Source organism: Urocitellus parryii, chromosome 3 (assembly GCF_045843805.1).
Source record: "Urocitellus parryii isolate mUroPar1 chromosome 3, mUroPar1.hap1, whole genome shotgun sequence".
NCBI lineage: Eukaryota > Metazoa > Chordata > Mammalia > Rodentia > Sciuridae > Urocitellus > Urocitellus parryii.
Window position 1 is genome coordinate 174,352,613 of NC_135533.1, and position 24,330 is coordinate 174,376,942.

A 24,330-nucleotide genomic window follows, 5' to 3' on the forward strand; every position below is an offset into this window, starting at 1 on the left:
GCTGCAAAAAAAGCAATATTTTTTAAAAATAAATTGATTGATTAATACAATTCATGCAAATGTATTGCTTTAACTTGACATATTTTTTAATCACTAAATATACTCACTGGTGCATTCTCTTTCCTCAAATGTAAAAAAACACCATCAAATGATTCTTTAAAATTGTCCTTTATAACAATTTTGATTAATTTGAACAACCAGTTTCTATCATCATCATTAACGAGGCGATCATAAAACACTCGGAGAACCTCATGCACAAACAGGCGGATCATAGTGTGCTTGCTCTCTACAGCATCTCTTTGAATGAGTAAACAGCCCCGGATGACACGTGAAAAATCACGCAAGTTGAAAGTATAATGAGATTTTGCAGGAGTGGGCAAAAGATTTTCCATGGATCGTTTATATATCTGTATGCAAAAAAAAAAAAACACAACAAAGCAAAAATGAAAGGCTTATAATCAGTGAAAATATAATGAATAACACAAGAAATATTTTATTTATCCTATCAGATTATATCATCCTGGAAAATTGTGTAGTACTAAGCCTAGCATAGCATGTTTCTTTTTTTCTATAGCTCTCAACCAGGCTTTATGAAGTTAAAGGAACTTCTGATTCTAAGTTATTACAGTTGTGCCATTTAAAGATGAGTGGGGTTAAATAGTTAAAAATTTAGTAGGAAGTGAAATTAGGTAATTCATTCTGAAACATTCCAAATAAAGAGGATTAAATAATTTCCCATTGACTGATTCTTTCTCTTCCCTTCCCTTCTTTTACTATTTGTCCTTCTATTCTTTCCTCTATTTTTACTGGTAGATTATGGAAACGAAGTATATATTTGCTATCAATATTCTGTTAAGAAAGGTGATTTAAATCTTCTATAATATAGAAAGTCAAAGAAAAATATTTTTAAATTTGTATGCATTCTTTGGTTCATCCCCTTGTCCCAACTTCCACACATTGGTTGGTCTATAATGCTTCAAAGAGAGGAGAAAAAAAAAAAGAAAGGAATCCTTTTGGTGTCCAACCTCCTTACCTTTCCAATAGAGGCCTGATATATAAATATTATATTTTATAAATAGAAGCACTTTTCTGTATCAAAATAAATGTACTACCCCTTTGCTCATAGCTTCTCTACTTTAGCAGCATAAATTTTCCACTGAAACAAAGAGAAAAGAACCTTAAAAAGATACAGTATTCTCAGAAACTGATAGAATAAAGCTAGGGAATTTTTTGCCTCCTGTTGAAGTCATCCCAAAATGAACTCCACTTTATCAAGCTTCCAGAAAGCTTAGTTTGATGAGATTGCCACTGATTGCTTTAAATACTTTTTTCTTTTTACCATTAAATATGAGGCTGGCTTTGGCCTCTGTGCAGGGAGCTTTTCTTTGTTCATATAGGAAGTCTTGTTTTCTACTCCCATGCTTTTATTTATCTATTATCTTTTCACTACTACTTCTAAGTTATGTATTCATAAACTTCCTTCCTTCCTTCCTTCCTTCCTTCCTTCCTTCCTTCCTTTCTTTCTTCCTTTCTTCCTTTCTTTAAAGACAAGCATGAACAACAAGAGGGAAGACAGGAGAAAATTAACAAATACCACAATAGAAACCTAACAACTGGGAAAATACCTATGATATGGCAGATACTGGTTCTGGATGAATTTCTTATAGGAATCTTGTGAAGTGGATATTATATCCCATTTTAATGATTAAAAAACTGAGCTTCTGAAAGGTCAAATTACTTGCTCAAGTCAATCAGTCATGAAACAGTAGTCAAAACTCAATCCTACTTAGATCCACTAATTTCAAAGCCTGTGATTTGTTTGCTGTTCTTAAATCTTCTCTGATAACAAAGATCAAAGTAGATGGCTAAGGAAAAATGTTTTTAAAAGGGTCAACATATTACCAAAAGTGATCTATATATTCAATGTAATCTCGATCAAAATACCAACAACATTCTTCACAGAACTAGAAAAAATAGTCCTAAAGAAGAATAAAAGACCCAGAATAGTCAAAGCAATTCTAAGCAAAAAAAAAAAAAAAAAAAGCAATGCTGGAGACATGCAGATTCTTTTTTTTTTTTTTAAAGAGAGAGAGTGAGAGAGGAGAGAGAGAGAGAGAGAGAGAGAGAGAGAGAGAGAGAGAGAGAGAGAGTTTTTTTTTAATATTTATTTTTTAGTTCTCGGCAGACACAACATCTTTGTTGGTATGTGGTGCTGAGGATCGAACCCGGGCCGCACACATGCCAGGCGAGCACGCTACCGCTTGAGCCACATCCCCAGCCCGACATGCAGATTCTTGACTTCAAATTATAGTACAGAGCTATAATAACAAAAAATATATGGTACTGGCATAAAAAGAGACACATAGACCAGTGCAACCAAACAGAAGCCACAGAGACAAACCCACACAAGTACAGTCATCTGAATCCTTTATAAAGGTGCCAAAAACATGTTGGAGAAAAGACAGCCTTTTAAACAAACGATGTTGGCAAAAGTGGATATCCATATGTGGAAGAATAATACTAGATCTCTATTTTTTACCCTGCACAAAAGTCAATGTAAAATGGATCAAGTACTAGAAATTAGACCAGAAACTCTGACTGCTAAAAGAATATGTAGGGTCAACAATCCAACCTATAGGCACAGACAACAGCTTCCTCTATGGAAGCTCAGGAAATAATACCAGGAATTAATGAGTAGGAGGGCATTAAATTAGAAAGTCTCTGCACAGCAAGGAAACAATTAAGAATGTGAATGGAATCCACTGGGTGCGGTGACCCATGCCTGTAATTCCAGTGGCTTAGAGGCTGAGGTAGAAGGATCATGTGTTCAAAGCCAGCCTCAGCAAAAGCAAGGTGCTAAACACTTGGTGGGACCCGTCTCTAAATAAAATACAAAATTGGGCTCGGGATGAGACTCAGTGGTTGAGTCCCCTTGAGTTCAATTGCCACTAACCCCCACCAAAAAGAAAAAAAGAATGTGTAGAGAGAGAGTCTACAGAGTGGGAGAAAAATCTTTGCAATTTACTCTTCCAACAGAAGATTAATATCCAGAGTACAGAGAACTCAAAAAACTTAACACTGAAAAAACAAATAATCCAATCAATAAATGTGCAAATGAACTAAAAGACATGTTTCAAAAGAAGAAATACAAGTGGCCAACAAACATACGAAAAATGCTCAACATCTTTAGCAATCCAGGAAATGCAAATCCAAACTACACTGAGATTTCATCTCACTCCAGTTAGAATGGCAGCCATCACAAATATAAATAATAATAAATCCTGAAGAGGATGTGGGAGAAAGAAACACTTATACTGTTGGTATAATATAATTTCTATAGAAAACAATATGCAGTTTTCTCTAAAGACTAGGAATGGAAACATCAAAAACCAGCTATATCAAGAATTAATAAAAGAGATAGCATCACTTCTCAGTATTTATCCTAAAATATTAAAATCAGCATAATATATAGATTGTAAAAATTATGGAAGCAGCCTAATGTCCATCAACAGATGAATGGATAAAGAGAATGTGGTATATATACTCCATGGAGTTAGCCATAAAGAAGAAATTATGTTGACTGCAGGAAAGTGGATAGAACTCCAGAGCATTATATTAAGCAAAATAAGCCAGATTCAGTAAGTCAAGGGTTATATGCTTTCTCTCATATGTTGAAGTTAGAGAGACAAAAAAGGGAAAATAGAGGGGGAGCTCATGAAAATAGAGGGGATATCAATAAAGTAGAGGAAGGGAACCAAGGGAAGGGAGGAAGAGAGGGAAATGGGAAATACTACTGAATTAAATAACCCAATTATATTGTTACATTGTGCACATGTATGAGAATGTAACAACAAATCTAACCATTATGTTTAATCATAAAGCATCAATAAAATACAAAATATAAAAAGGGCCAAATGAGGGAAATATGTAACACCAAAACAATTTATACTACATTACTTTCTCACCTCCATAGTCCCACTGACTATTTGGTTCCCAGTTATAAAATACTCTGTAGGAAATTCACGAGTCCTGAGGTAGAATGCCACAATTGTTGAGAAGATTCGAACCATAGTTTCATCACTAAAAGAATTAATGCTGCAGATGTTGAAATGTCGAAGAAAACGGGGAGTGACTGGATTTCTTCCACCACCTGGAGGACCCATGGCAGCAATCAGCTCTATATCAACCAGTGTGATTTTACTTGTGTCCTTAAGATCATACCTTATAAACACATAAAAAATTTAAACAATCTGTTATAAATAAGATGGAATTAATATAGATATCCCTAGAAATTTAATCTGATTTTAGCTTCTATAAAAGGAATAATTTTACATATGCTTTAAGTAGGAGATAATCTTTTATTTGAAGTAGAATTTTATTTCTGCCTTCATTGACACTGATTCTATTACCCAGATTCTACGATGATGATTTTTCTATGATTCAATACAAAAGGCATGATCTATGAAAGAAATAATCAAAAAGCTGACTTCATTAAAATTGAAGCTTCTGGGGTTGCAGCTCAATGGTGGAGCACTTGCCTAGTATGTGTGAGGCACTGGGTTCGATTCTCAGCACAACATATAAATAAATAAATAAAAATGAAAGTCCACTGACAGCTAAAAATTATGGCCCTTCATCCTGTCCTTCCATTTATTTCCTCCTACATTTCATTCCAATTTGACTCTCCATTTTTCCTTTTCTTTCTCCAAACCCAGAAACATGGATGAATGCTCCTACAACCTACTTGTAGCTAGATATAGGTAGGATGGCTTTATGTCCCACTTTACCGACAAATCTAGTTTATGCTGGTTGTCCAGTAAATATTAATGACATCCTCCTTTTATTCTCAGAAATGTCCCAGTTTGAACCATGAATTATACAGTTGCCCTAGTTATGGTGATGTCCTGGTTTTCTTTTTCTCATATCAAATCTTATCTTCAGAATACATAAGATTGTCTAAATAGTACCTATATGTACTTTGTTATGCTAGAAAGAAATGAGCCAAAAGAAGATACAGAGGAAACTTAAATGCACATTATTAAGTGAAAGATGGCAATCTGGAAGGATTATATACTGTAAGATTCCAATTATATAACTGCTATAGTTTGGATCTTGAATATCCCACATAGGCCTATGTGTTAAAGTATTGGCACCATTGGGAGGTGGTAGAAACTTTAAGAGGTGGGGTCTAGTGGGAGGTTTTCAGGTCACTGGGGACATGCTCTCAAAGAGGATTCTGGGACTCTCATCTATCCCTTATGGCTTCCTAGCCATAAGTTGAATGGTTTTTGCTCCCTACACACTCCCTGCCATAATGTGTTGTTTCTGCAAGACTGAAAGCAAAAGGATCAACTAACATGGACTGAAACCTCTAAAACTGTGAGAAAAAAATCCTTGTTCTTTATAAGCTGATTATCCATATATTGTTAAAGCAACAAAAAGCTGACTAAGTGGAAAAGGCTAAACTATGGAGATAATAAAAAGATCAGTGGTTGCCAGGTAGGGGGTGGTGAAAAACAGTACAGAAGACTTTTAAGGCATTGATACTAATATATATGATATTATAATGATAGATACATGAAATTATACAGTTTCCAAACTCTTGAATGTACAACATGAAGAACAAATACTAAGGTAAACTATGAACTTTGGGTGATTATGATTTGTCAATGTAAGCTTATCAGCTAAACAAATGTACCACTCCAGTGGAAAATGTTGATAATGGGGGAGGCTAGCATATTTGGGAACAGAAATTATACAGACAATCTCTATACCTTCTTATTACTTCATTATAAGCCTAAAACTCCTCTAAAATAATCTTCAAAAAAGATATACAACTGGGCATGGTGGCACACACCTATAATCCTAGCTACTTGGAAGAGTCGGGTGAGAAGATCACTTAAGCACAGTTCAAGGCCAGTCTAGACAACACAGAGAGACACCATCTCAAAAAAACAAACAAACAAACAAACAAAAAACACACACCAAACACAAGATATAGAAAATCCTTCCAAAACTTCTGTATAGGAAAATCTCAGCAATGATCTTTTTCCTTAAATAACAGAAAATGTACTATTTTGCTTTGAAAAACTAAAATATAAAAATGAGCAATTACTTCAGCATAGCTTACTTATTAAGGTGTCAGTTAAATATTTACCAATTTCCACAGTCAAAAAACTGTCGTAATAATTCAATAGGAGGTTGAGCTCCATATTTCTCCAATGCAGGCATATTCATATCATCTATGAAAATTATACATTTCTTTCCCATAGGTGGTCCAAAAACTCCTTTGCGTCTCTTATCCAATCTAGCCATAATGATATTCTAAAGTTTTGAAAAGAAAGAGTGATATATTAACCTATAATCATATTACATATTTGTTATTATTATTATTATTGCTTCTGTTAAATTAGTATAAAGAAGGGTTTATACTGCCAATATCCATGGGATTTTTATTAGTAGGAGATACCATTTGTTTATCTTATCAAAGACTAACTCAACATAAAATCCTTATTGAACACTAGAAAAAAAAAGGAGTTTAACAGTTTTTGTAAAGAAATAATGTTATCCATTATTATGTATGTGCTTCTTCTTCTTTATTCAAATTTAGGGTAATACTTCATAATATCATTCAAAGAATATTTATGGAAACCCTTTTTCACATTCAGAATTGTTACACAGATATTTATATATTATGCTTATATTGTACATGCATATATTTCTATACTGTTTTCCTCATTTTATATCCCAACATTAACTTAATATTTAAAAGCACTTATCTTTACAACCTCTATAAACTTTTTTTTAAGAGAGACAGAGAGAAAGAGAGAGAGAGAGAAAGAGAGAGAGATTTTTTTAATATTTATTTATTTATTTTTAGTTTTTCGGTGGACACAACATCTTTGTTTGTATGTGGTGCTGAGGATCAAACCCGGGTGGCACACATGCCAGGCAAGCACACTACCGCTTGAGCCACATTCCCAGCTCCAATTTTTTTATAGTTAATAGGAATGTAAATGTTTTCTTGTATTTCATAATTTTGGAACTCTCTTGTCTATTGTAAACATGAATACTGAATTTATTATTTTAATTCAAATTAAGCTCCACAGTAAAGCAGCTTTACATTTGTCAGATTTGTGCAGTTAAGAAAATGTTATGAGCTTATAACAAGAGAAATGGGGTCAGGTAAGAATGAATAGGCATGGATTTAGGAATGGATGCTAAAAGTGACAACTGAAAAGGTTTCATGAGTAGTTTCACCTTGTCATATTTAGGGGCTAAGGGTGGGATACACAACTACATATTCTTATTACACAAGGTCACATAATAGTCCATGTTTTAAAAGACCCAATGAGCAGCATATGCTCCTAAGACAACACAAGGAGTCTAGAAAGAACAACTGGAAGTTCTCTTATCTCTAACCCACTACTGCCAGGTGTGTGTGGTTTATCTTTCTTTTATATTCCCTTCTCCAGTTAAGAAATCAATGTTTGCTTCTTCTCAGGCAAAAAAAGAAAAAAGAAAAAGAAAAAAAAGTGACGATACTAAATAATACATTATTAACACAAAACTGTTCATTTTAACTTTATAGGAGATTTATTCAGTTTCTCATTTGACATGAAATTTAAAACATTTATCAGATAAGGAAAAAATTTCATAGTTATAGACCCATGTTTCTGGTTTTAAACTAACCTGCACTTGATTGGCACTGGTCCGTGCTGAGAAATTAACATAAAAAGGGAAGTACCGGTCCTTTTCCAAGTGATTCATTAGCTTATCTTTCACATACACTGATTTTCCAGTGCCTGTTGGACCCACAAAAAGCAGTGGCCTTTATGAAAATAATGAATATATCATTTAAAATGTAAGAAATTTGGAATATATTTTCACTGAAAGAAGCTGGAGTTAGTTGAAAACTTAAATCATAAATTATTCTTTATCTAAAAATTCACACTTTTATCTATAATTATTTTATTAAAGATTACTAAAATTAATGATTGGCATACATTTCTGCATAATGTTGCAGTGTCTAATAGTAATAAATTATTATTTAAACAGATTAATGTTAGTATGAACAAAACCACCCATAAATCCAGGCATGGTGGTGCATGTAATTCCAGCTATTTGAAAGGCTGAGATGAAAGGATTGCAAATTAGAAGCCAGCCTGGGCAATTTAGTGAGACCCCATATCATAACCATACCCCACACCCCAAAATGAAACACTCATAAAACAAGTAATGATATATCTGTTTGTTTTTTCATAAAAGAAAGTCTAAGTTTGTCTCCCCAGAAAGGTGATGTATTTGTACTTCAAATTAGGGGTACAGACATAGGGTTGGGAGTGTGGAGAAGAATAATAAAGTGATAATGTTATAGGTTTAGGATTTTAAAAATTAAAAGCATAAAATTTTGTGCAAATGAAATAACAGTAAATTCTCAAGCTAAATGTACATGTATATGTATACACACACACACACACACACACACACACACACACCTGTTAAGAGCATTTTTAAATCAATTCAATTACTAACTGAAATTATTTGTCTAAAAGAAAACTCTAGGAAATTCCTCCTTCAGTGAGACCTCAATCAGGGTTTCCCATTCTTGAATAAAATTTACTAATTTGAAAGGGGAAACAATCATATGAGTTTATGTTCACAAAACTAAGGAATTGAGAAATTGAAAAACTAAGTTTGAGAAATCTTGCAGTAAAATGAAATATTTTCACCTTGGTAATTTCTCATCATATAATACATAAAAATAAATGCAAAGGTTGGCACTGAAATGGAGCAATACTCAGTTGTAAAAAGGTTACCTAAGTGAGCCAAATTATGCTAATATTGAAGGAGGAACACCAAGTTAAAATTCTTTCAGAACTACTATAGGGGATGGGGTTGTGGCTCAGTGGTAGGGTGCTTGCCCAGCATGTGTGAAGCACTGGGCTGGATTCTCAGCACCACATATGAATAAATGAATAAAATAAAGGTCCATCAACATCTAAAAAAAATTTTTTAAATACTATAGTCTTCAAATCCACTGCTGTATCTTATTAGTGTGTTAATAAAGAAGCAGAAACTTGACTTCTATAACTCAAATATACTCAGTATTTTAATAAATTTTTATATAAGTAGTTTCCTCTGTAATTATGTACTTATTAATTTTAAAATATTTTTCTTGTTGTTGTTGTTTTGAGGTGGTTTCTCACTATGATGCCCAGGCTAGCCTTATCCTCCTATATTAGGCTCCCAAGACCTGCTACAAAGTTTTGACTATTAGCCTCTAAAGTTGAAAAAAATGCAACTAGAGATACAAAACAGGGATAAAATAATTTTCCCCATAGCTATTTTCCTGTTTTTTTTTTTTTAAAAAACAACATGAAAGTGCTACAAAATACACTCAGATGCAAGTTCTTTATTTAAAAATAACATGACATTTATAAAGTTTAAGTAGTATTGATGATAAGTTACACCTAATGTTTTAAAAGAAACTGAAAATATTATTTTAAAAGTTGGCATGGTGCCAGACATGGTAGTATATATCTAATCTTAGCTACTTGAGAGGCTGAGGCAGGAGAATCACAAATTCAAATCCAGCCTTAGCAACTTAACAAGATTCTGTCTCAAAATACAAAAGAAAGGGCTAGGGAGGTAGCTCAGTAGTGCAGTGCTGGGTTCAATCCCAAGTATTCCAAAAAAAAAAAAGTTGGTATAGATATGGCTATAGTAAATGTCTAGTCTCCTGACCAGTTTTATATACTATTTTTTGATGTATTATTCTGATTAAAATCTGAGTTTGTAATATTCATATTAAACTATAGAATCAGAACCAGCATAGAACATATTTTAAAAAATGCTAAGTGTAATGGGAGAATGTGGATCATCATCAGTTTGATATCAAAGATATCTTAGATATCAAACTGAACTATAACTAAGCTATAATGTATAGCTTTTCACAATAACATTGCAACTGGCTTTTAGTCATTTTTTACAAACAAGAGAAATACAAGGTGACTCACAAGATAACAAATATGATGGCAGATGTTGGAGTACACAATAGGAAACCTGAATTCTAGGTTTGCCAATAGCACAGATGTCACTTTAGGCATACAATTAGTCCCCTGGGATCTCAGTTACCTAAAACTGGATAACCTCAGAGTTTACTTTAAAAATTGCTAGAATGAACTGTTACATTTAAAATTCATGTATATAATAGGGTTCCTTACTTTGCATAGGTAATGCTCAAATCCATTAGAAATGTATATCTAATTGTGTCCATTGTAGGGACTATGATATCTTGAATCTTGATGCGCTTATCTTCTAAATCAGTACTTTTAATTAATTCATTCCAGTGGAGCCAGCGACCTCGGTTTTTCAACTACAAGAGAATATATTTCAAAATATTATAACAATGCAATTGCTATACCTGAAAGGCTCTTTTCAATACTTAAACTGTTTATTTTTAAAATCTTTAGTCTTAGAAGCACACAGTGGAACACACCTGTGATCCCAGCTACTTGGGAAGCTGTGGCTGGAAAAGTCCAAGTTCAAGGCTAGCCTGGGCAATTTAGCAAGACCTTGTCTCAAAAATAAAATTCAAAGACTGGGGATGTAGCTTAGTGGTCCTCTGTATTCAATTTTCAGTACCACAAAAGTCAAAACAAGACAAAACAAAAAAACTTCTAATCTTTTCCTCTTTTATGGATATATTAGATTTGTATAAAAGAATATAAGTAATAAAGCAGATTAATAATATAAATACCCATGAATCTACCACCCAGTTTAAGATATATATTTTTCTTTAGACTTTTCTTTTTAAATGATAATCTGAAAAATGTAATGTTACTTTATTACTATTTTAACATATCTAGAATTCCAAATATATTTGCCTTTATGTCCTCTTAAACACTCTAATCTCCCCCCAATTCCTTTAAGATATCAATTTGCATTTAAATGCCACATATTTATCTGAAAGCCACTATAATGTACCTCTAGTTAGAATTTTCTGCATTTTGAGACCATGTTTTTCATATTTTGAGTAAACAAGCAATAAACTAAAAACATCACTTTAATTCTCTATATTTGTTTCTATAAAATTATTCTCTTTGGCATTTTGATACTGGCTGATAGTCTAACAGGACATTTCAGCATGATGGAACTAATTGTTAAAATGCTGAAATTCTTCTGAACCACTGGCTAAATGAGTTATTGTGTTGAAACAATTAAGTGCTTTTCCATCTGCACCATTTCCACCCATTATTTTCTTCTTCATGTTGTCTTTCTCTCTCCCTGGAAACTACCAGGCTTTCCACTGTCAAGTAATAATAAAAGGACTCATACCTGGCAAAGTAGCAGAAGCCTAGGATCTTGCTCTGGTGTTATAGCTGGCTCTAAGAATCTTTTCCTATTTTCTAGTCGTTTTTATGTGTCTATGACACATGTATATCTGGTGGTAATTTTCCAAATTTGAGTAAACATTTCTTTAGTAATTCATTATTTTAAGTTTTAGCTTTTATTTTCATCAAAGTTATATAAACACATATTTTAGAGACAAAAGATTTACAAAAAAATAGTAGTTCCCTCCTCCCATTTTCCCCCTCCAGTGGCAACTACCTTTACCTCTTTAATCCAGCCATTTTGGTATTTACCTTCAATTCTTAAAAGAACATGCTGGCATTACTACCTCTTGGTTTTTCACTTTTAGTGAGTACTTCATTGACTTCTCTCTCTGACTACTGAGATTGAAACTCTTCCTGGTCATATTCTTAAATTTTTGTGTCAGCATATTTTGAGGGAAGGAGTCCTGCACTGTTGGTCTGCCAAACTGGGTTCAAGTTCTGGCTCTGCTAGCCACTTACCTTTCAAAGTTTCTATAATTTAGGTAAAATTAGAATTAAGGCTCTATCAAGATCTTCTGGATTGTGAAATAAAATTTGTATGAATAAAATGATGCTTAAATACTTACTATTTAAAAGAATTCTTTTGTGGATTCTTTTTATATAAAGTGGAATAGTAAATTAAAATTAAACATGAAATTATATGATATTATTAAAGAAAATCTATACTACCAACAAGTTATAGAACAAGAAATAAAGAGAAGGGATGAAAAAGCTCACCTCAAGAATCTAAATCACACTGGGATAGAAAATCAGGAGCTTTGTCTACTGATTCAAGACACTATGTTTTATATCTTATCATAATAAACATTATATGTCATACCTCATACATGTAGTCATAGACCAGGCCTTTTTCTTCAAATTGGCATTCCCATTTACCCACACCGTCTGGCACTGGGTATTTTTCATTTTTGCCCATTATGAGTGATCTTATGAAAGAATCAAAATTAAGACGACTATCTGTATCACAACCTCCTCCAATGGACCATATTAAAGAGAATATAAAGCAAGCCTGTTGATGAAAAAAATTTAAAGAAATTTAAAGAAAAACTTAACTAAAATTTAACATACCAGGACTTGCTCAAACTAGTTGGTCACAGATATGAATAAAGTACAATGAAGCACAGCTAAGCTATATGAAGAGTCATTTCTCTAGCAATATTTATGAAAAATTCAAATGCCCATACTAAATTACCTAGGAATTTAACTTTATCCTCAAATATATTCCTGCCTATGAAAATGCACAATAATAGTGATTGCAGCACTATTTGTAAATGACAAAAGATCAGAAACAACCCAAATGTTCTTCAACAGGGGTTATGTTTAATATTATGCTACACATACTAACATAAATGTAGCTCTTAAAAAACAAAGTGACTCTTAAGTACTGATATGAAACAAACTCCAAGACACATTTTGAGAATACAAAAGAAGTATGTGCATAAAATACCTCTAGTAAGCTACACAGGAATGAAATGAAACAGACTCTGAAATTAGGGCAACTTCTTGATACCTGTTTTTCAGCATCCTGTACTTCCTCAGACTGAGAGAAGAGGCTGAAGGGCAGCCTCTCACTTCCCTGCCCTGTCCTACCACCTCAACCTGCTAGGAGCCAGGAAACCTTAGACTTGAATGTTTCTGGTGAACACAGGCTAGCTATATCTACACATGTATGTTTTCTACCTTTGTCCTACTCTACCTTCTCTTCTAAAAGTTTTTTGTATTGCTGAACTTCCCAGAGATAGAGATTTGAAACTGAAAGATTTCTTCCATCTTCTTCAAAGCTGGCTTTGAATAAACAAAATTTCCTGCCAAAGTTCTCTGAGTTTTTAGTGGAGTGACAAGTAATGTATAAAGAGCTATTCCTTCTGGTAACTGTAATAGTTGCCTTGAGGGTGGCTAGGGACTGATATAGATAGAAGACCTACATTTTACCTTTTGAATTTTACTCTATGTATATATGCCTTGCCTAGTAAAAGGAATGAGTAAAATATATTTTAAGAGAAGATGTTCAAGGAATTATCAACCTATGTAACCCTTTAGAAGTGATTCTGAATCATTTGAAAAAGTTTCAGTTTACCTGGAGAATAAAATTTTTCAGGAAATGTGTGTCCTGAAAATTATATGTAGATGAATTCTTTGTGGGATACTTTTCTTTTGTAAAAGGTAATACTAATGTGTATGGAAGAATGTTAGATACTAGTCCTTCGAAAAATAGTTCCAAGCCTGGGGGTAGGGAGAAGGGATAGATAAATTATACTTCAAAGATATCTGTTCAGGGCTGGAGTTGTGGCTCAGTGGTAAAGCACTTGCCTGACATGTGTGAGGCCCTGGGTTCGGTCCTCAGCACCACATATAAATAAATAAAGTAAAAGATCCATTGACAACTAAAAAATATTTTTTTAAAATATATCTGTTCAATTTTTTTCTAAAGTGGAGGTATATTACAATAACAAGGGAGGCAGAAAGGAAGAAGTTACGGTTATCAGGAAACCTTGGAATGTGAGATGTCTAAGGTAGAATATTTTCTGTGACAACAAGGTGAATGGAAAACAACAGGAGGGAACTGCTATGACCATAGAGTAAGAGGAGAGCAGAAAACCTCAAGGCATTAAGAATGCAGTGGCAGTCCTCCTTTGGCAGCACATATACTAAAATTAGAATGATACAGAGATGATTAGCATGGCCCCTGCACAAGGATGATATGTGAATTCTTGAAGTGTTCCATATTATTACAATTATGAAAATGACTAACATATAGAATAAGAATAAAATTTTAAAGGCTATCAGAAACTTTCCATGATAAACAAAAGTTAAAAGAACTAGAAGAAAAAGTAGACCCAACTCTCTAACATGCCGGCTTGGGAACCAAATTCCTCAACAATACTCCTAAAGTAAAAGAAGTAAAATCAAGAATCAATGAATAGAATGGTATCCAACTGAAAAGCTTCTTCACAGCAAAAGAAACAATCAAGAATGTGTACAGAGATTCTACAGATTGGGAGAAGATCTTCACCACCAGTACCTCATATAAGGTATTAATTTCTAGGATATACAAAGACCTCAAAAAATTTATCACCAGAAAAATAAACAATCCAATCAATAAATGGGCAAAGGAACTGAACAGGCACTTAACAAAAGAAGTATGAATGTTCACAAATATATGAAAAAATGTTCAACATCTCTAGCAATTAGAGAAATGCAAATTAAAACTACACTGAGATTTTATCTCACTTCAGTCAGAATGGCAATTATCAAAAATACAAGTAACAATAAATGTTGGCAAGGATGTGGGGAGAAAGGTACTCTCATACATTGTTGGTGACAGTGAAAACTGGTGCAATCACTCTGGAAAGCAGGATGGAGATTCCTTAGAAAACTTGGAATGGAACCACCATTTGACTCAGTTATCCCACTCCTTGGCATATACCCCAAAGACTTAAAATCAGCATTTTAAAGTGACATGGCCACATCAATGTTTATAGTAGCTTAATTCACAATAGCAAAGTTAGTGATCCAATCTAGGTGTCCTGCAACAGATGAATGGATAAAGAAAATGTGGTATATATATAAAATTACTCAGCTATATAGAAGAATGAAATTATGACATTTGCCAGTAAATGGATGGAACTGGAAACTGTCATGGTAAGTGAAATAAGCCAATCCTCAAAAACCAAAGCCTGAAAATTATTTTTGATATAAGAATGCTAACACACAATAAGTAGGGAAGGGAAGAATAGCAGAGTTCATTGGATTAGACAAAGGGGAATGAAGGGAAGAAAGGGAAGATGGGAATAGAAAAGACAGTAGAATGAATTGGATATAACCTTTTTATGCTCACGTATGAATACACGACCAATGTAACTCCCACAAGGATGGGAAGTTTTACTCCATGTATGTATAATATGTCAAAATATACTCTATTGTCATATATATCTAAAAAATATTTTTTTTATTTTTGAAAAGAAAAAAATGTGACAGATGGGGAAGAGGCCTAGACAAGGAAAAGGAACAAAACCTTTCCTTTGGTTCTCTTTGATAATTTCTCCTCACTATTACCATGGTCTCTGGTCTTCTCTGAACTCCGACATTAGCTAGCCAAGTCTACTGGCTTCTCTCTACTTAAATCCTTCAGGGATTCTGCCTGTCATGCTTCTCTAGTCTTTCATAGCTAGTTTGTATGCTGTTTAATGCTGGCTTATTATAACGATAAATCAATTTATCTAAAGTCTCAATGGGTTTACTATTAAATCACCTTATCAAGTGTTTATCAAATTATGATGTTTCATAAAAAATAGGGCAGTTTTGGTTCATTCTGACATATGTTATTTTCTTGTGTTTTTTAGTATCAGAATCAAAGTTGCCAGGTCAGGTAACTTTAGCGAATTCAATATTCTTTCAGTGATCACCAGAAAACAGTTTTGAATCTTATAAATGTCTTACTCAATACAAGTAAAAATTGCCAGAAGCATATTTTCTTCTGTAATTTAAAACTACATAAAGTATAAAACCAACCATAATCCAAACACGAATGTGCTTGCTAGTAGGATCGTTTTCTACCACATTACAGAGTAGTACTTCAATGAGCCTTGTGAGAGAGACAACCACATTGCTATTACTGGTACGAATCAGTTCCTGCAAAGTGAAAAGAATAAGATATTATTCATAACTTTCAGTTTCTTTGAAGAATAAAAGAAGATAAATATTTCATTTTTAAAAACTGATAACATATATTATATTCATAAACATGAATTTAAAAACATTCATTTAAAAACATCTAAAGAATTTAATTTTTTGACTGATAAAAACCATTTCTTGACTACTTTAGCTTGGCATATAACCATAACCAAAAAATTGTATATAACATACTCTAAATCCTCTGAGAAATGCAAACTAGTTTCTATAAGGGAATAAACAATGTTGTAAAGATAACAAAAATGAAGTCTCTTATAGCAATTCATTCATTTATTTATTCAACAAGCATTTCATATAGGCATGAAAGACATGCCTATATGCCTATATACCATGTTAGGAGATAATGAAAATAAAAAATAATGCCTGAAAAGGAGCAATGTTAAAATTAAATAGATGGGGCTGAGGTTGTGGCTCAGTGGTAGAGTGCTTACCTAGCATGTGTGAGATGCTTGGTTCAATCCTCAGCATCACATAAAAATAAATAAATAAAATAAAGGTATTCTGTCCATCTACAACTAAAAATATTTTTAAAAAACTAAATAGTCAAATATATTGTGTTGTGATAATGGTATGATAGAGGAAGTCTCAGGGTAGGAGAATGTTATTAGAATACTGGGGATAAACAATTAGCCTGGCCCCAAGGAAATGGAAGAGGATTAAGGCAAGGAAGGCTTCCCAGAGGAAGCAATAGCTGAGTTGAATTTGGAAGGAAAAAGTGGTAGGGAAGGATGTTCAAGGTAGGGGCAGCCATTCATTCAAAGAAAGGAGATATGAGCAGATAATTAGTAAAATTCTGTTGGATATGAAAATAGAGTGTGAAGGAGGAATGGCAAAAAACAAGGCTTGAGAAGCTGACAAAGGTCAGATTCCAAAAAGCACTGTGGGGTGTGTTAGTGATCTCAGTATAAGAGAAAGTTCCAGTGGAGGGTTTTAAGTGAAGGAGTAAACAGAATAGATTTATGTTTTGGAATCTTCACTCTAATTTAATCAGGATATAGATTGGACCAGAGCAGGTCTACTGTATTTGTTCAGCAGACCTGAACAAATTATTAAGGTCAGAACTGAGCCTACTATAATAAAAAGGTTGGGAATAAAAAGAAATGGGAATGGAAAGAAGATAAATAAAAATGTTATCAAGGAGGGAAAAATCAATAGTTCTCTGAGAACTGACTGGATATAGAAAATATAGAATTGTGAAAAGAAATCCATCATTCATTACCTGGAAATATGGAGTCTATTTTGTATTATTTAAAATGTATAAGTATTAGAGGTTTAAAACTTAAGAACTGCAAAAGAACTTTTTTGTGTATTTTCTCTATGAAGACAATGCATATGATCTTCACAAGGTAGAATTAGCTGATTTTTCTTTTATATACCACATTTTTCTACCCCTAAAATAATACTTTAGGATTAGAAATCTATTGAATACTACTTTTCCCTTTTTATATGAACATATTTATCTATGCATAAGTAAAAATGTGTTGATATACGTGTGACATGTTGGGGAAGATAGCTAAATAGTAGCTCCCCAAAAAGAGAGTTCCATGTCCTAATCCCAGGAATTTATGGAAGTGATCTTATTGAAAAAAAATGGTCTTTGAAGAAGTAATTAAGGACCTTGAGATGAGGAGAACATTTTGGATTATCCTATGGACCCTATACCCAACACCCCAAGTCTTTTTAAGTTCCATACACAACAGACAGAGGAGAAGACCATGTGAAGATAGACGAAGAAATTGGAGTTATATAGCCACAGGCCAGGGAACTTCTGAAGCCACCAAAATCTGGAAGAGATACACAAAAATTCTCCCTTGAAGCTCAGCTCTGCTAACATCTTGATTTCAGACTTCTGGCCTCCAAAACTGTGAGAGAATAAATTTCCATTGTTTGAAAACATCATGTTTGTTATGATAGCCTTAGGAAACTAATAAAATATGTGATTTTTCATAAAATACTAAACACATGAGTTTATGAAGTCATTCATTGAAAACATTTCTTAAATATAGAACATATTTGGGATTTTAAAAGTTTTAAATTCTATGGTTATAAATAAATAGTTTAGCTGGAATAACTTTAACCTATAGTTATTCAACTGTAACTTGAACAATACAAAACTCCCAGTGGATACTGAATGTGTATAAAGAAAACTGTTTATTATTCACTACCATTGTGACTTTAGATTAATTAAGTTGAATAAAAAACTTAAGAAACTTGAAGAGGTCAGAGAATCATGTTACCTTGCAATTTTTCTTACGAAACCTCAAAGAAGGTGTTATTAACCAGTCAAAAAGTTCTTTCAGAAGAGTTTGATGTTCTGGTTCAAGTAGAGGTCCTTTCAGGGAATGCAACCAAGAAGACACAAGTGGTTCCCATCCTAACTGTGAGGGTTCCAAATAAATCATGCCACATCGGCTTACAGTGGCAGGCTAGAGAAAAAAAGACAAGTTTTCTTTTTCCATGGTTACCTCTATACCAGTAAAACCTGACAATTATCAACACTTCTTAGCATGATTTATAAGGCCTGTTGTAATCTGGTTTCTATCTCTATAGCCTCATATAGATGTTCACCAAACAGAAAACTGTTTTCAGTTCTATTCCCCAGACATGTCATAGCTCCATGTCTTTACACATCATCTTATCATTATATGGAATATCCAGGCCCAACCAATCTCCCTGGAGAAGTGTTACATCTTCCTCAAAACCAGATCAAATATTCAAACACCTTTCATGGTCCTCCACTATCCATTCCCCTTATGGCGGCTCAGTCTTCTCCATGCTCTTGGAGCACTCACACGTAACTGTGTATTGGAATTATTTATAAGAATGCTTCTTACCCTTCCTAAACAAGCTTAAACTGTGTCTTATCATCTGTATACCCACTACTAAACCCATTTTATGACACATAATAAAAAATTCTGACTAAATGAATGAATGAACAAATAAATGAACTACTTTTGTATTAAATTACAAACTTACCGAAGCCTGGGAAAGGTCCATTGTTTCAAAGATCAGGCTCATTTGAGGAGACATCTGAATGATTTCTCCACTCATAAGACAAAGCTAAAAGCAATTATTTTCCAAACATTTATTTTAAAATATTTCAAGCTTTTCAGATAAAAACTTATTCTACTTATAAGATAAAGGTTTTCCTGTGGTGTAATGGGAAGTATTAGTGGGAGCCAAAAAATCCTGACATAGAGTTTGGGGTTTATTACATCTCCTAATCTCCTTTAACCTAAAATATGTCAGATATGTCAAAAACTGAATTTATCAACTGCTTCCTTCCGCTCAAATTCTCATCATGTCCATTATTATTATAATAATAATAACATCATCTCTTCAATATCCTTGGCTAGCACCTAGGGAATTATCATTATAATAGTTTTCTTTTGCCATACTAAGAATTGAACGTAGGAGTACTCTACCACTAAGCCACATCCCCAGGCCATTGATTTTTGTTTTTATTTTGAGACAAGGTCTCATTAAGTTGGCGAGGGTGGCCTCAGCTTCCCTAGTCACTGGAATTACAGGCATGTGCCACCAAATCTGGTTTTATCATTAATTTTTAATGTATTAATGACTGTCTATTGATAAATCAAATTAATTTTCCCACTCTTAAATTCCACATATATTTCTCATTGTTTCCTCTCTGCTTCTACAATCATTGTTCTAACCCCAGTTTTACTCCATCTAGTTATTTGTCAACAATGAGGCATTTAACACATCTAGATTCAGTTTTTTTAATGTAAAATAAATGGTCTAGACCTGGATTGTCCATTATGTAGCTATTAATATTTAATTTTACCTAACCAAAATAAAATTTTAAATTCAGTTCAATTCACTAAGCCACCCTTAAAAGAACAAATAGCCAAAGTGAGTAGTGGCTAGCTTATCAGATAGCACAGATATTTCCAGCACTGCAGAAAACCATATTAAATGGTGCTAGTCTAGAATACTTTTCACCTTCCACCAGATAATTTCAGCAAAGACTCTTCTATCTGCCACCAATTTGGGAGGTGGAATCAATATTTTCCTCACCCTACTGTATTGTTTCCCAACTACTTCTACTCCACCATTGAGAACAACTCTTGCCACTTTGACAGTTCTTCCATTTTCTGTCACCTATCAATATCCAAGTAGTCTCCTCTCATTAGCTAAAGCCTTTGGCACTTGACCTAGTCTTTCTCCCTTCCATAAGTCTGGCTTCATCCAGTTTTCATAAGGATGAGCATCTCAATACAATAGCCCCTCAGATCCTTGACCAACTTGTCATCACTTATTTTCTCCTTACTCCATTCCAGCCATACAATTTATATATCTGGAAATTTCTCTGCTAAAATACTACACAATCCAGAAATGTTAAATACAAGTACCTCATTCTCTGCCACAGATTCCTAATATACCTAGTTCTCCCACTCATGGACACCTAACCCACCTGCTATACATTTTCATAAGGATTTCTACATCACTGAAGCTTTCACTTCCTTTGCTAGGCAACTTCTGTTCTAGGATCCCATGCTTCTATTATTATCATGCCTATATCTTTAAAGTATTACTATATTTCCAGGTTTGCATCATTACCTACACCTACATCCATACCCAGCCTTCTTAGACTGGTAGAGAATATTTCACACAAAGTCAGACCTTCATAGTATGAATAATTATTTAAAGCCTTTAACTCAGTCAGCCTTTAGAACTATTCAGATATGCTTATATGTTTTCCTAGGCAGATCTCTTTCACATTTTCCATAAAGGTTAACTTAAAACACTTCCTTTCTCTTCAAGTCTGCAAAGAACCAGGGTATACCTCTTAAGGAAGAAAAATCATCAGAAGGATCTGCCTTTACATTTCCACTATCAAATCTGTATATCTAAACTTTTATATTTTTTCTTATCATCTAATATGAGACAACCCTTCTACTTGGCTCTGAAACCTTAGCCTTCATCCCACTGACTAACCGTTCTTTTCTAAATCATCACGGTTTCTTATCTGTTTAAATTCCACCCTTAGCTCAATCAATATTAAGTGAATGAAAGAAAGAAAATGAATAAATGAACAAGCATCTATGATAAAGCACTTGAGTATATATTTGAATGCTTATTTAGAATTATAGCCATTTCCTATAAATGTGAAAATAAACTGAAATGGAATCATACAATATAACACTAATACAGACATAAAAAGAATAAATAAATAAATAAAACACATCAACATGAATATCTCATATACAATGATAGAAAAAAAAAGAAAAATAGGGCTGGGGATATGGCTCAAGCGGTAGTGCGCTCGCCTGGCATGCATGCGACCCGGGTTCGATCCTCAGCACCACATACAAACAAAGATGTTGTGTCCGCCGGGAACTAAAAAATAAATATTAAAAAATTCTCTCTCTCTCTCTCTCTCTCTCTCCTCTCTCACTCTCTCTTAAAAAAAAAGAAAAAAGAAAAAAGAAAAATATTCAAAAACATGATTCTATAAGATAAAGTTCAAGACCTGGCAAAACTAATTTATCACATAAGTCAAAAGAGTGATTATCTGAGGTAGAATGTACAGACTGGGGATGTACATAGTGAACCCTGAAGGGTACAGGAAATTTTACCTATCTTTATTTGGATGATAGTTGTATGGGTTTACCTATATTGTAAAAAAATAAATAAAAAATTACAGAATCTGTATTTAGAATTAGCACACATTCAATACTTTATGTATATTATCTCATATATTAAAATAAATATTAGGAGACTTTCACTTTCTAGTTCTTCTAACTTATACCTATGTTAATAAATATATTACTTAAGTATAACACACATAAGGACTAAAGTGTTCAATGTTCTGGAAAGGAACAAAGCCTTTTTATTTTCTCCTAAAAATTTTAAAGTCCTATAAGAAATGATAAAGTTATTTGACAATTTATTCTTTCTTAGTAGTAGATTACTATGCCTTCTTCTTAATACAGTAGTTTTAATATATTATGTTTTCATTCTATATCAAAAAGAACAAAGCACTCACTACAGCAAAGTTTTCGTTGAAATGATCATTTATAAACATTAAATTTGTTGCATCCTTTAAATACATAATCCTAGTTGATGAGATGTTAAACACAACAAATTACTTAATCATGTCTGAATCTGCTCTGCTTTTAATCATAGTGATTTACCTTTTTATTATCATCCAATACTGTGTTCATACTCTCTATCCACAAAGTGTCAATAGGACCGTCAAATACAACCCATTTCCGGTCAGGGGTTTCTGATAAGGCAAATTCTCTAAAAGTATTTGCCACAATACCATCAGTCCACTGAAGGAAAAAAGGAAGAGTTGGAGAGTTCCTTTCAGATAATTGGATTTAGCAGTAAAAAACATAAAAACACTTGAAATTCTTGTTTATTATACACTGTCAATAGGAGAGTTGAGAACATTCTGTTGTAGCTTACCTCATGAGACACTGGGTCAAATTGTCCAAAAAGTTGGCCCATGGTAATTGATTTGGGGTTCACAGTTCTATAAATGACCTTTTCTTCTTCTCCATAGCCGCGTTCATTCATAAGAGATAAAGTATCAGCCAGCACATGTAGTACTTTTGTCTTACCAGCAAAAGGCTTTCCTACTAACATAAAACTATTAAAGTAATTACTCAATAAGTTCCAAAAACTAGAATGGGAAATTATTTATTCCAGTATATAAAACTTTAACCTGTGATAATTACTACATGTAATTTTTTTTCTTCCTTTTTGTTTATTTTTTGGTGTGTGGTGTGAGGGACCAGGGCTTATATCCATGCTAGACAAGCACTCTATCACCAAGCCACATCCCAAGCCCTACTACATAAAATTTTAAAACTCAGCTTGATAGCAAAGCTCACTTCAAGGGTAGAGTCATTGTATTACATTATTAAAATCTATGAAGGAATAATGTGGTTCCTAGCACAGTAGTCCCCTTATTTGTGGAGGATATGTTCTAAGATTCCCACTAGATATCTGAAATCATAGGTTGTACTGAACCCTATATAATACTATGTGTTTTCCTATACATACATAACTATGACAAATTTTTATCTATAAACTGGGCACAATAAAAAAATTAACAATCATAAAATGGAACAATTATAACAATTTACTATAATAAAAAGTATGCCAATATAGTATCTCTCAAAATGTGGAATTTTTCCCTTTAATATTTTCAGATTACAGTTGACCATGGGTAACTAAAACAGTGGAAAATAAAAATCATAGATGAGGGAGAACTAATGTAATCATTTCAGGAAGGCAAAAATACTTCAGGGAAAATAGACTAAAGGTGTGACTCTTGCAACTAAACCACACAGGTTCAAATATACTACAAGGAAATTTAGAAGGATATGATTTGATAAGGACCATACTTATAGCTACAGGCACATGGAGTGCCTGGAATAAAAGAGACAAAAAGTTGATTAAATTTTTAAAGGCATTTAATGACACCCCCCAAGTCTAGCCTAAAACATATATAAATATATAAAACTCAAAGTGATTCTTAGGTATTAGATGCACCAGGGTTGATTGCACTCATTCCCCTCATTTTTGTGTATGCTGGAAAATTTGCATAACACAAAGTGTTTTTTAATACCTTGCCTTTAAAAAGAATCATGACTGGGCTGGGGTAGTAGCTAAGTGGTAGAGGGCTTGCCTCCCATGCATGAGCCACTGGGTTCAATCCTCAGCACCACATAAAAATAAATAAATAAAGATAAAGATTAAAAAAAAAAAGAATCATGACTATTGAGATCTTTATTTTCTATAAGCAGGAAGCAAGCTGAAAACATTTCTCAGTTACAAAGGACAATATTTTCCCCAATGTCAACTTCACACAGTAGGGAAAATGAAAAGACCTTGCAGAAGGTTAAACCAAGCCCTACAGAGAACAATGAACTGGAAAGCTCCTTTGAGGGAACCAAATCATGCAGTAGTAGATCCAAGTTTTCAGGAGCTTTAAGATAGTACCCTTTGGAAGGGGAGCTCTTTAATGAATATATAATTACAAATATAAAATTACCATATCCACTCTAATGATACCCTATACAATAAATTATGTAAAGAAAATGTTTATGGCCTCTTGGAATGGCCCAACAAGTGAGAGGTCCTAAAGTTTAAGCCCCATTAGCTTTATAGTAAATTCATCTCTGGAACTGGAGTCCTCAGATGCCCAGGCAGACTTTAAAGTTGCTATAGAACAATGTTGTGTTTTCTATTCTCCAAATTCTGA

The 24,330-nt window shown here is 33.4% G+C and overlaps 1 protein-coding gene and 1 non-coding gene across 2 annotated transcripts in view; one reads left to right on the forward strand and one right to left on the reverse strand.

Annotated features, from left to right (window-relative positions):
- The window catches only part of Dnah12 (dynein axonemal heavy chain 12), a 262,207-nt gene that overhangs the window by 112,303 nt on the left and 125,574 nt on the right, over positions 1 to 24,330 (reverse strand). The window contains exons 30-40 of the mRNA XM_077795643.1: positions 22,527 to 22,710; positions 22,250 to 22,390; positions 19,068 to 19,151; positions 18,329 to 18,517; positions 15,912 to 16,031; positions 12,220 to 12,408; positions 10,227 to 10,378; positions 7,693 to 7,831; positions 6,158 to 6,324; positions 3,966 to 4,221; positions 108 to 407 (exon numbers count right to left, since the gene is read on the reverse strand). Of these exons, the coding sequence (XP_077651769.1) occupies positions 108 to 407; positions 3,966 to 4,221; positions 6,158 to 6,324; positions 7,693 to 7,831; positions 10,227 to 10,378; positions 12,220 to 12,408; positions 15,912 to 16,031; positions 18,329 to 18,517; positions 19,068 to 19,151; positions 22,250 to 22,390; positions 22,527 to 22,710 (1,921 nt within the window). The remainder of the gene's footprint in view (positions 1 to 107; positions 408 to 3,965; positions 4,222 to 6,157; positions 6,325 to 7,692; positions 7,832 to 10,226; positions 10,379 to 12,219; positions 12,409 to 15,911; positions 16,032 to 18,328; positions 18,518 to 19,067; positions 19,152 to 22,249; positions 22,391 to 22,526; positions 22,711 to 24,330) is intronic.
- On the forward strand, positions 14,025 to 14,130 carry LOC113182666 (U6 spliceosomal RNA). Its single transcript, XR_003300772.1, has one exon. It is a non-coding gene; the product is annotated as a U6 spliceosomal RNA (small nuclear RNA).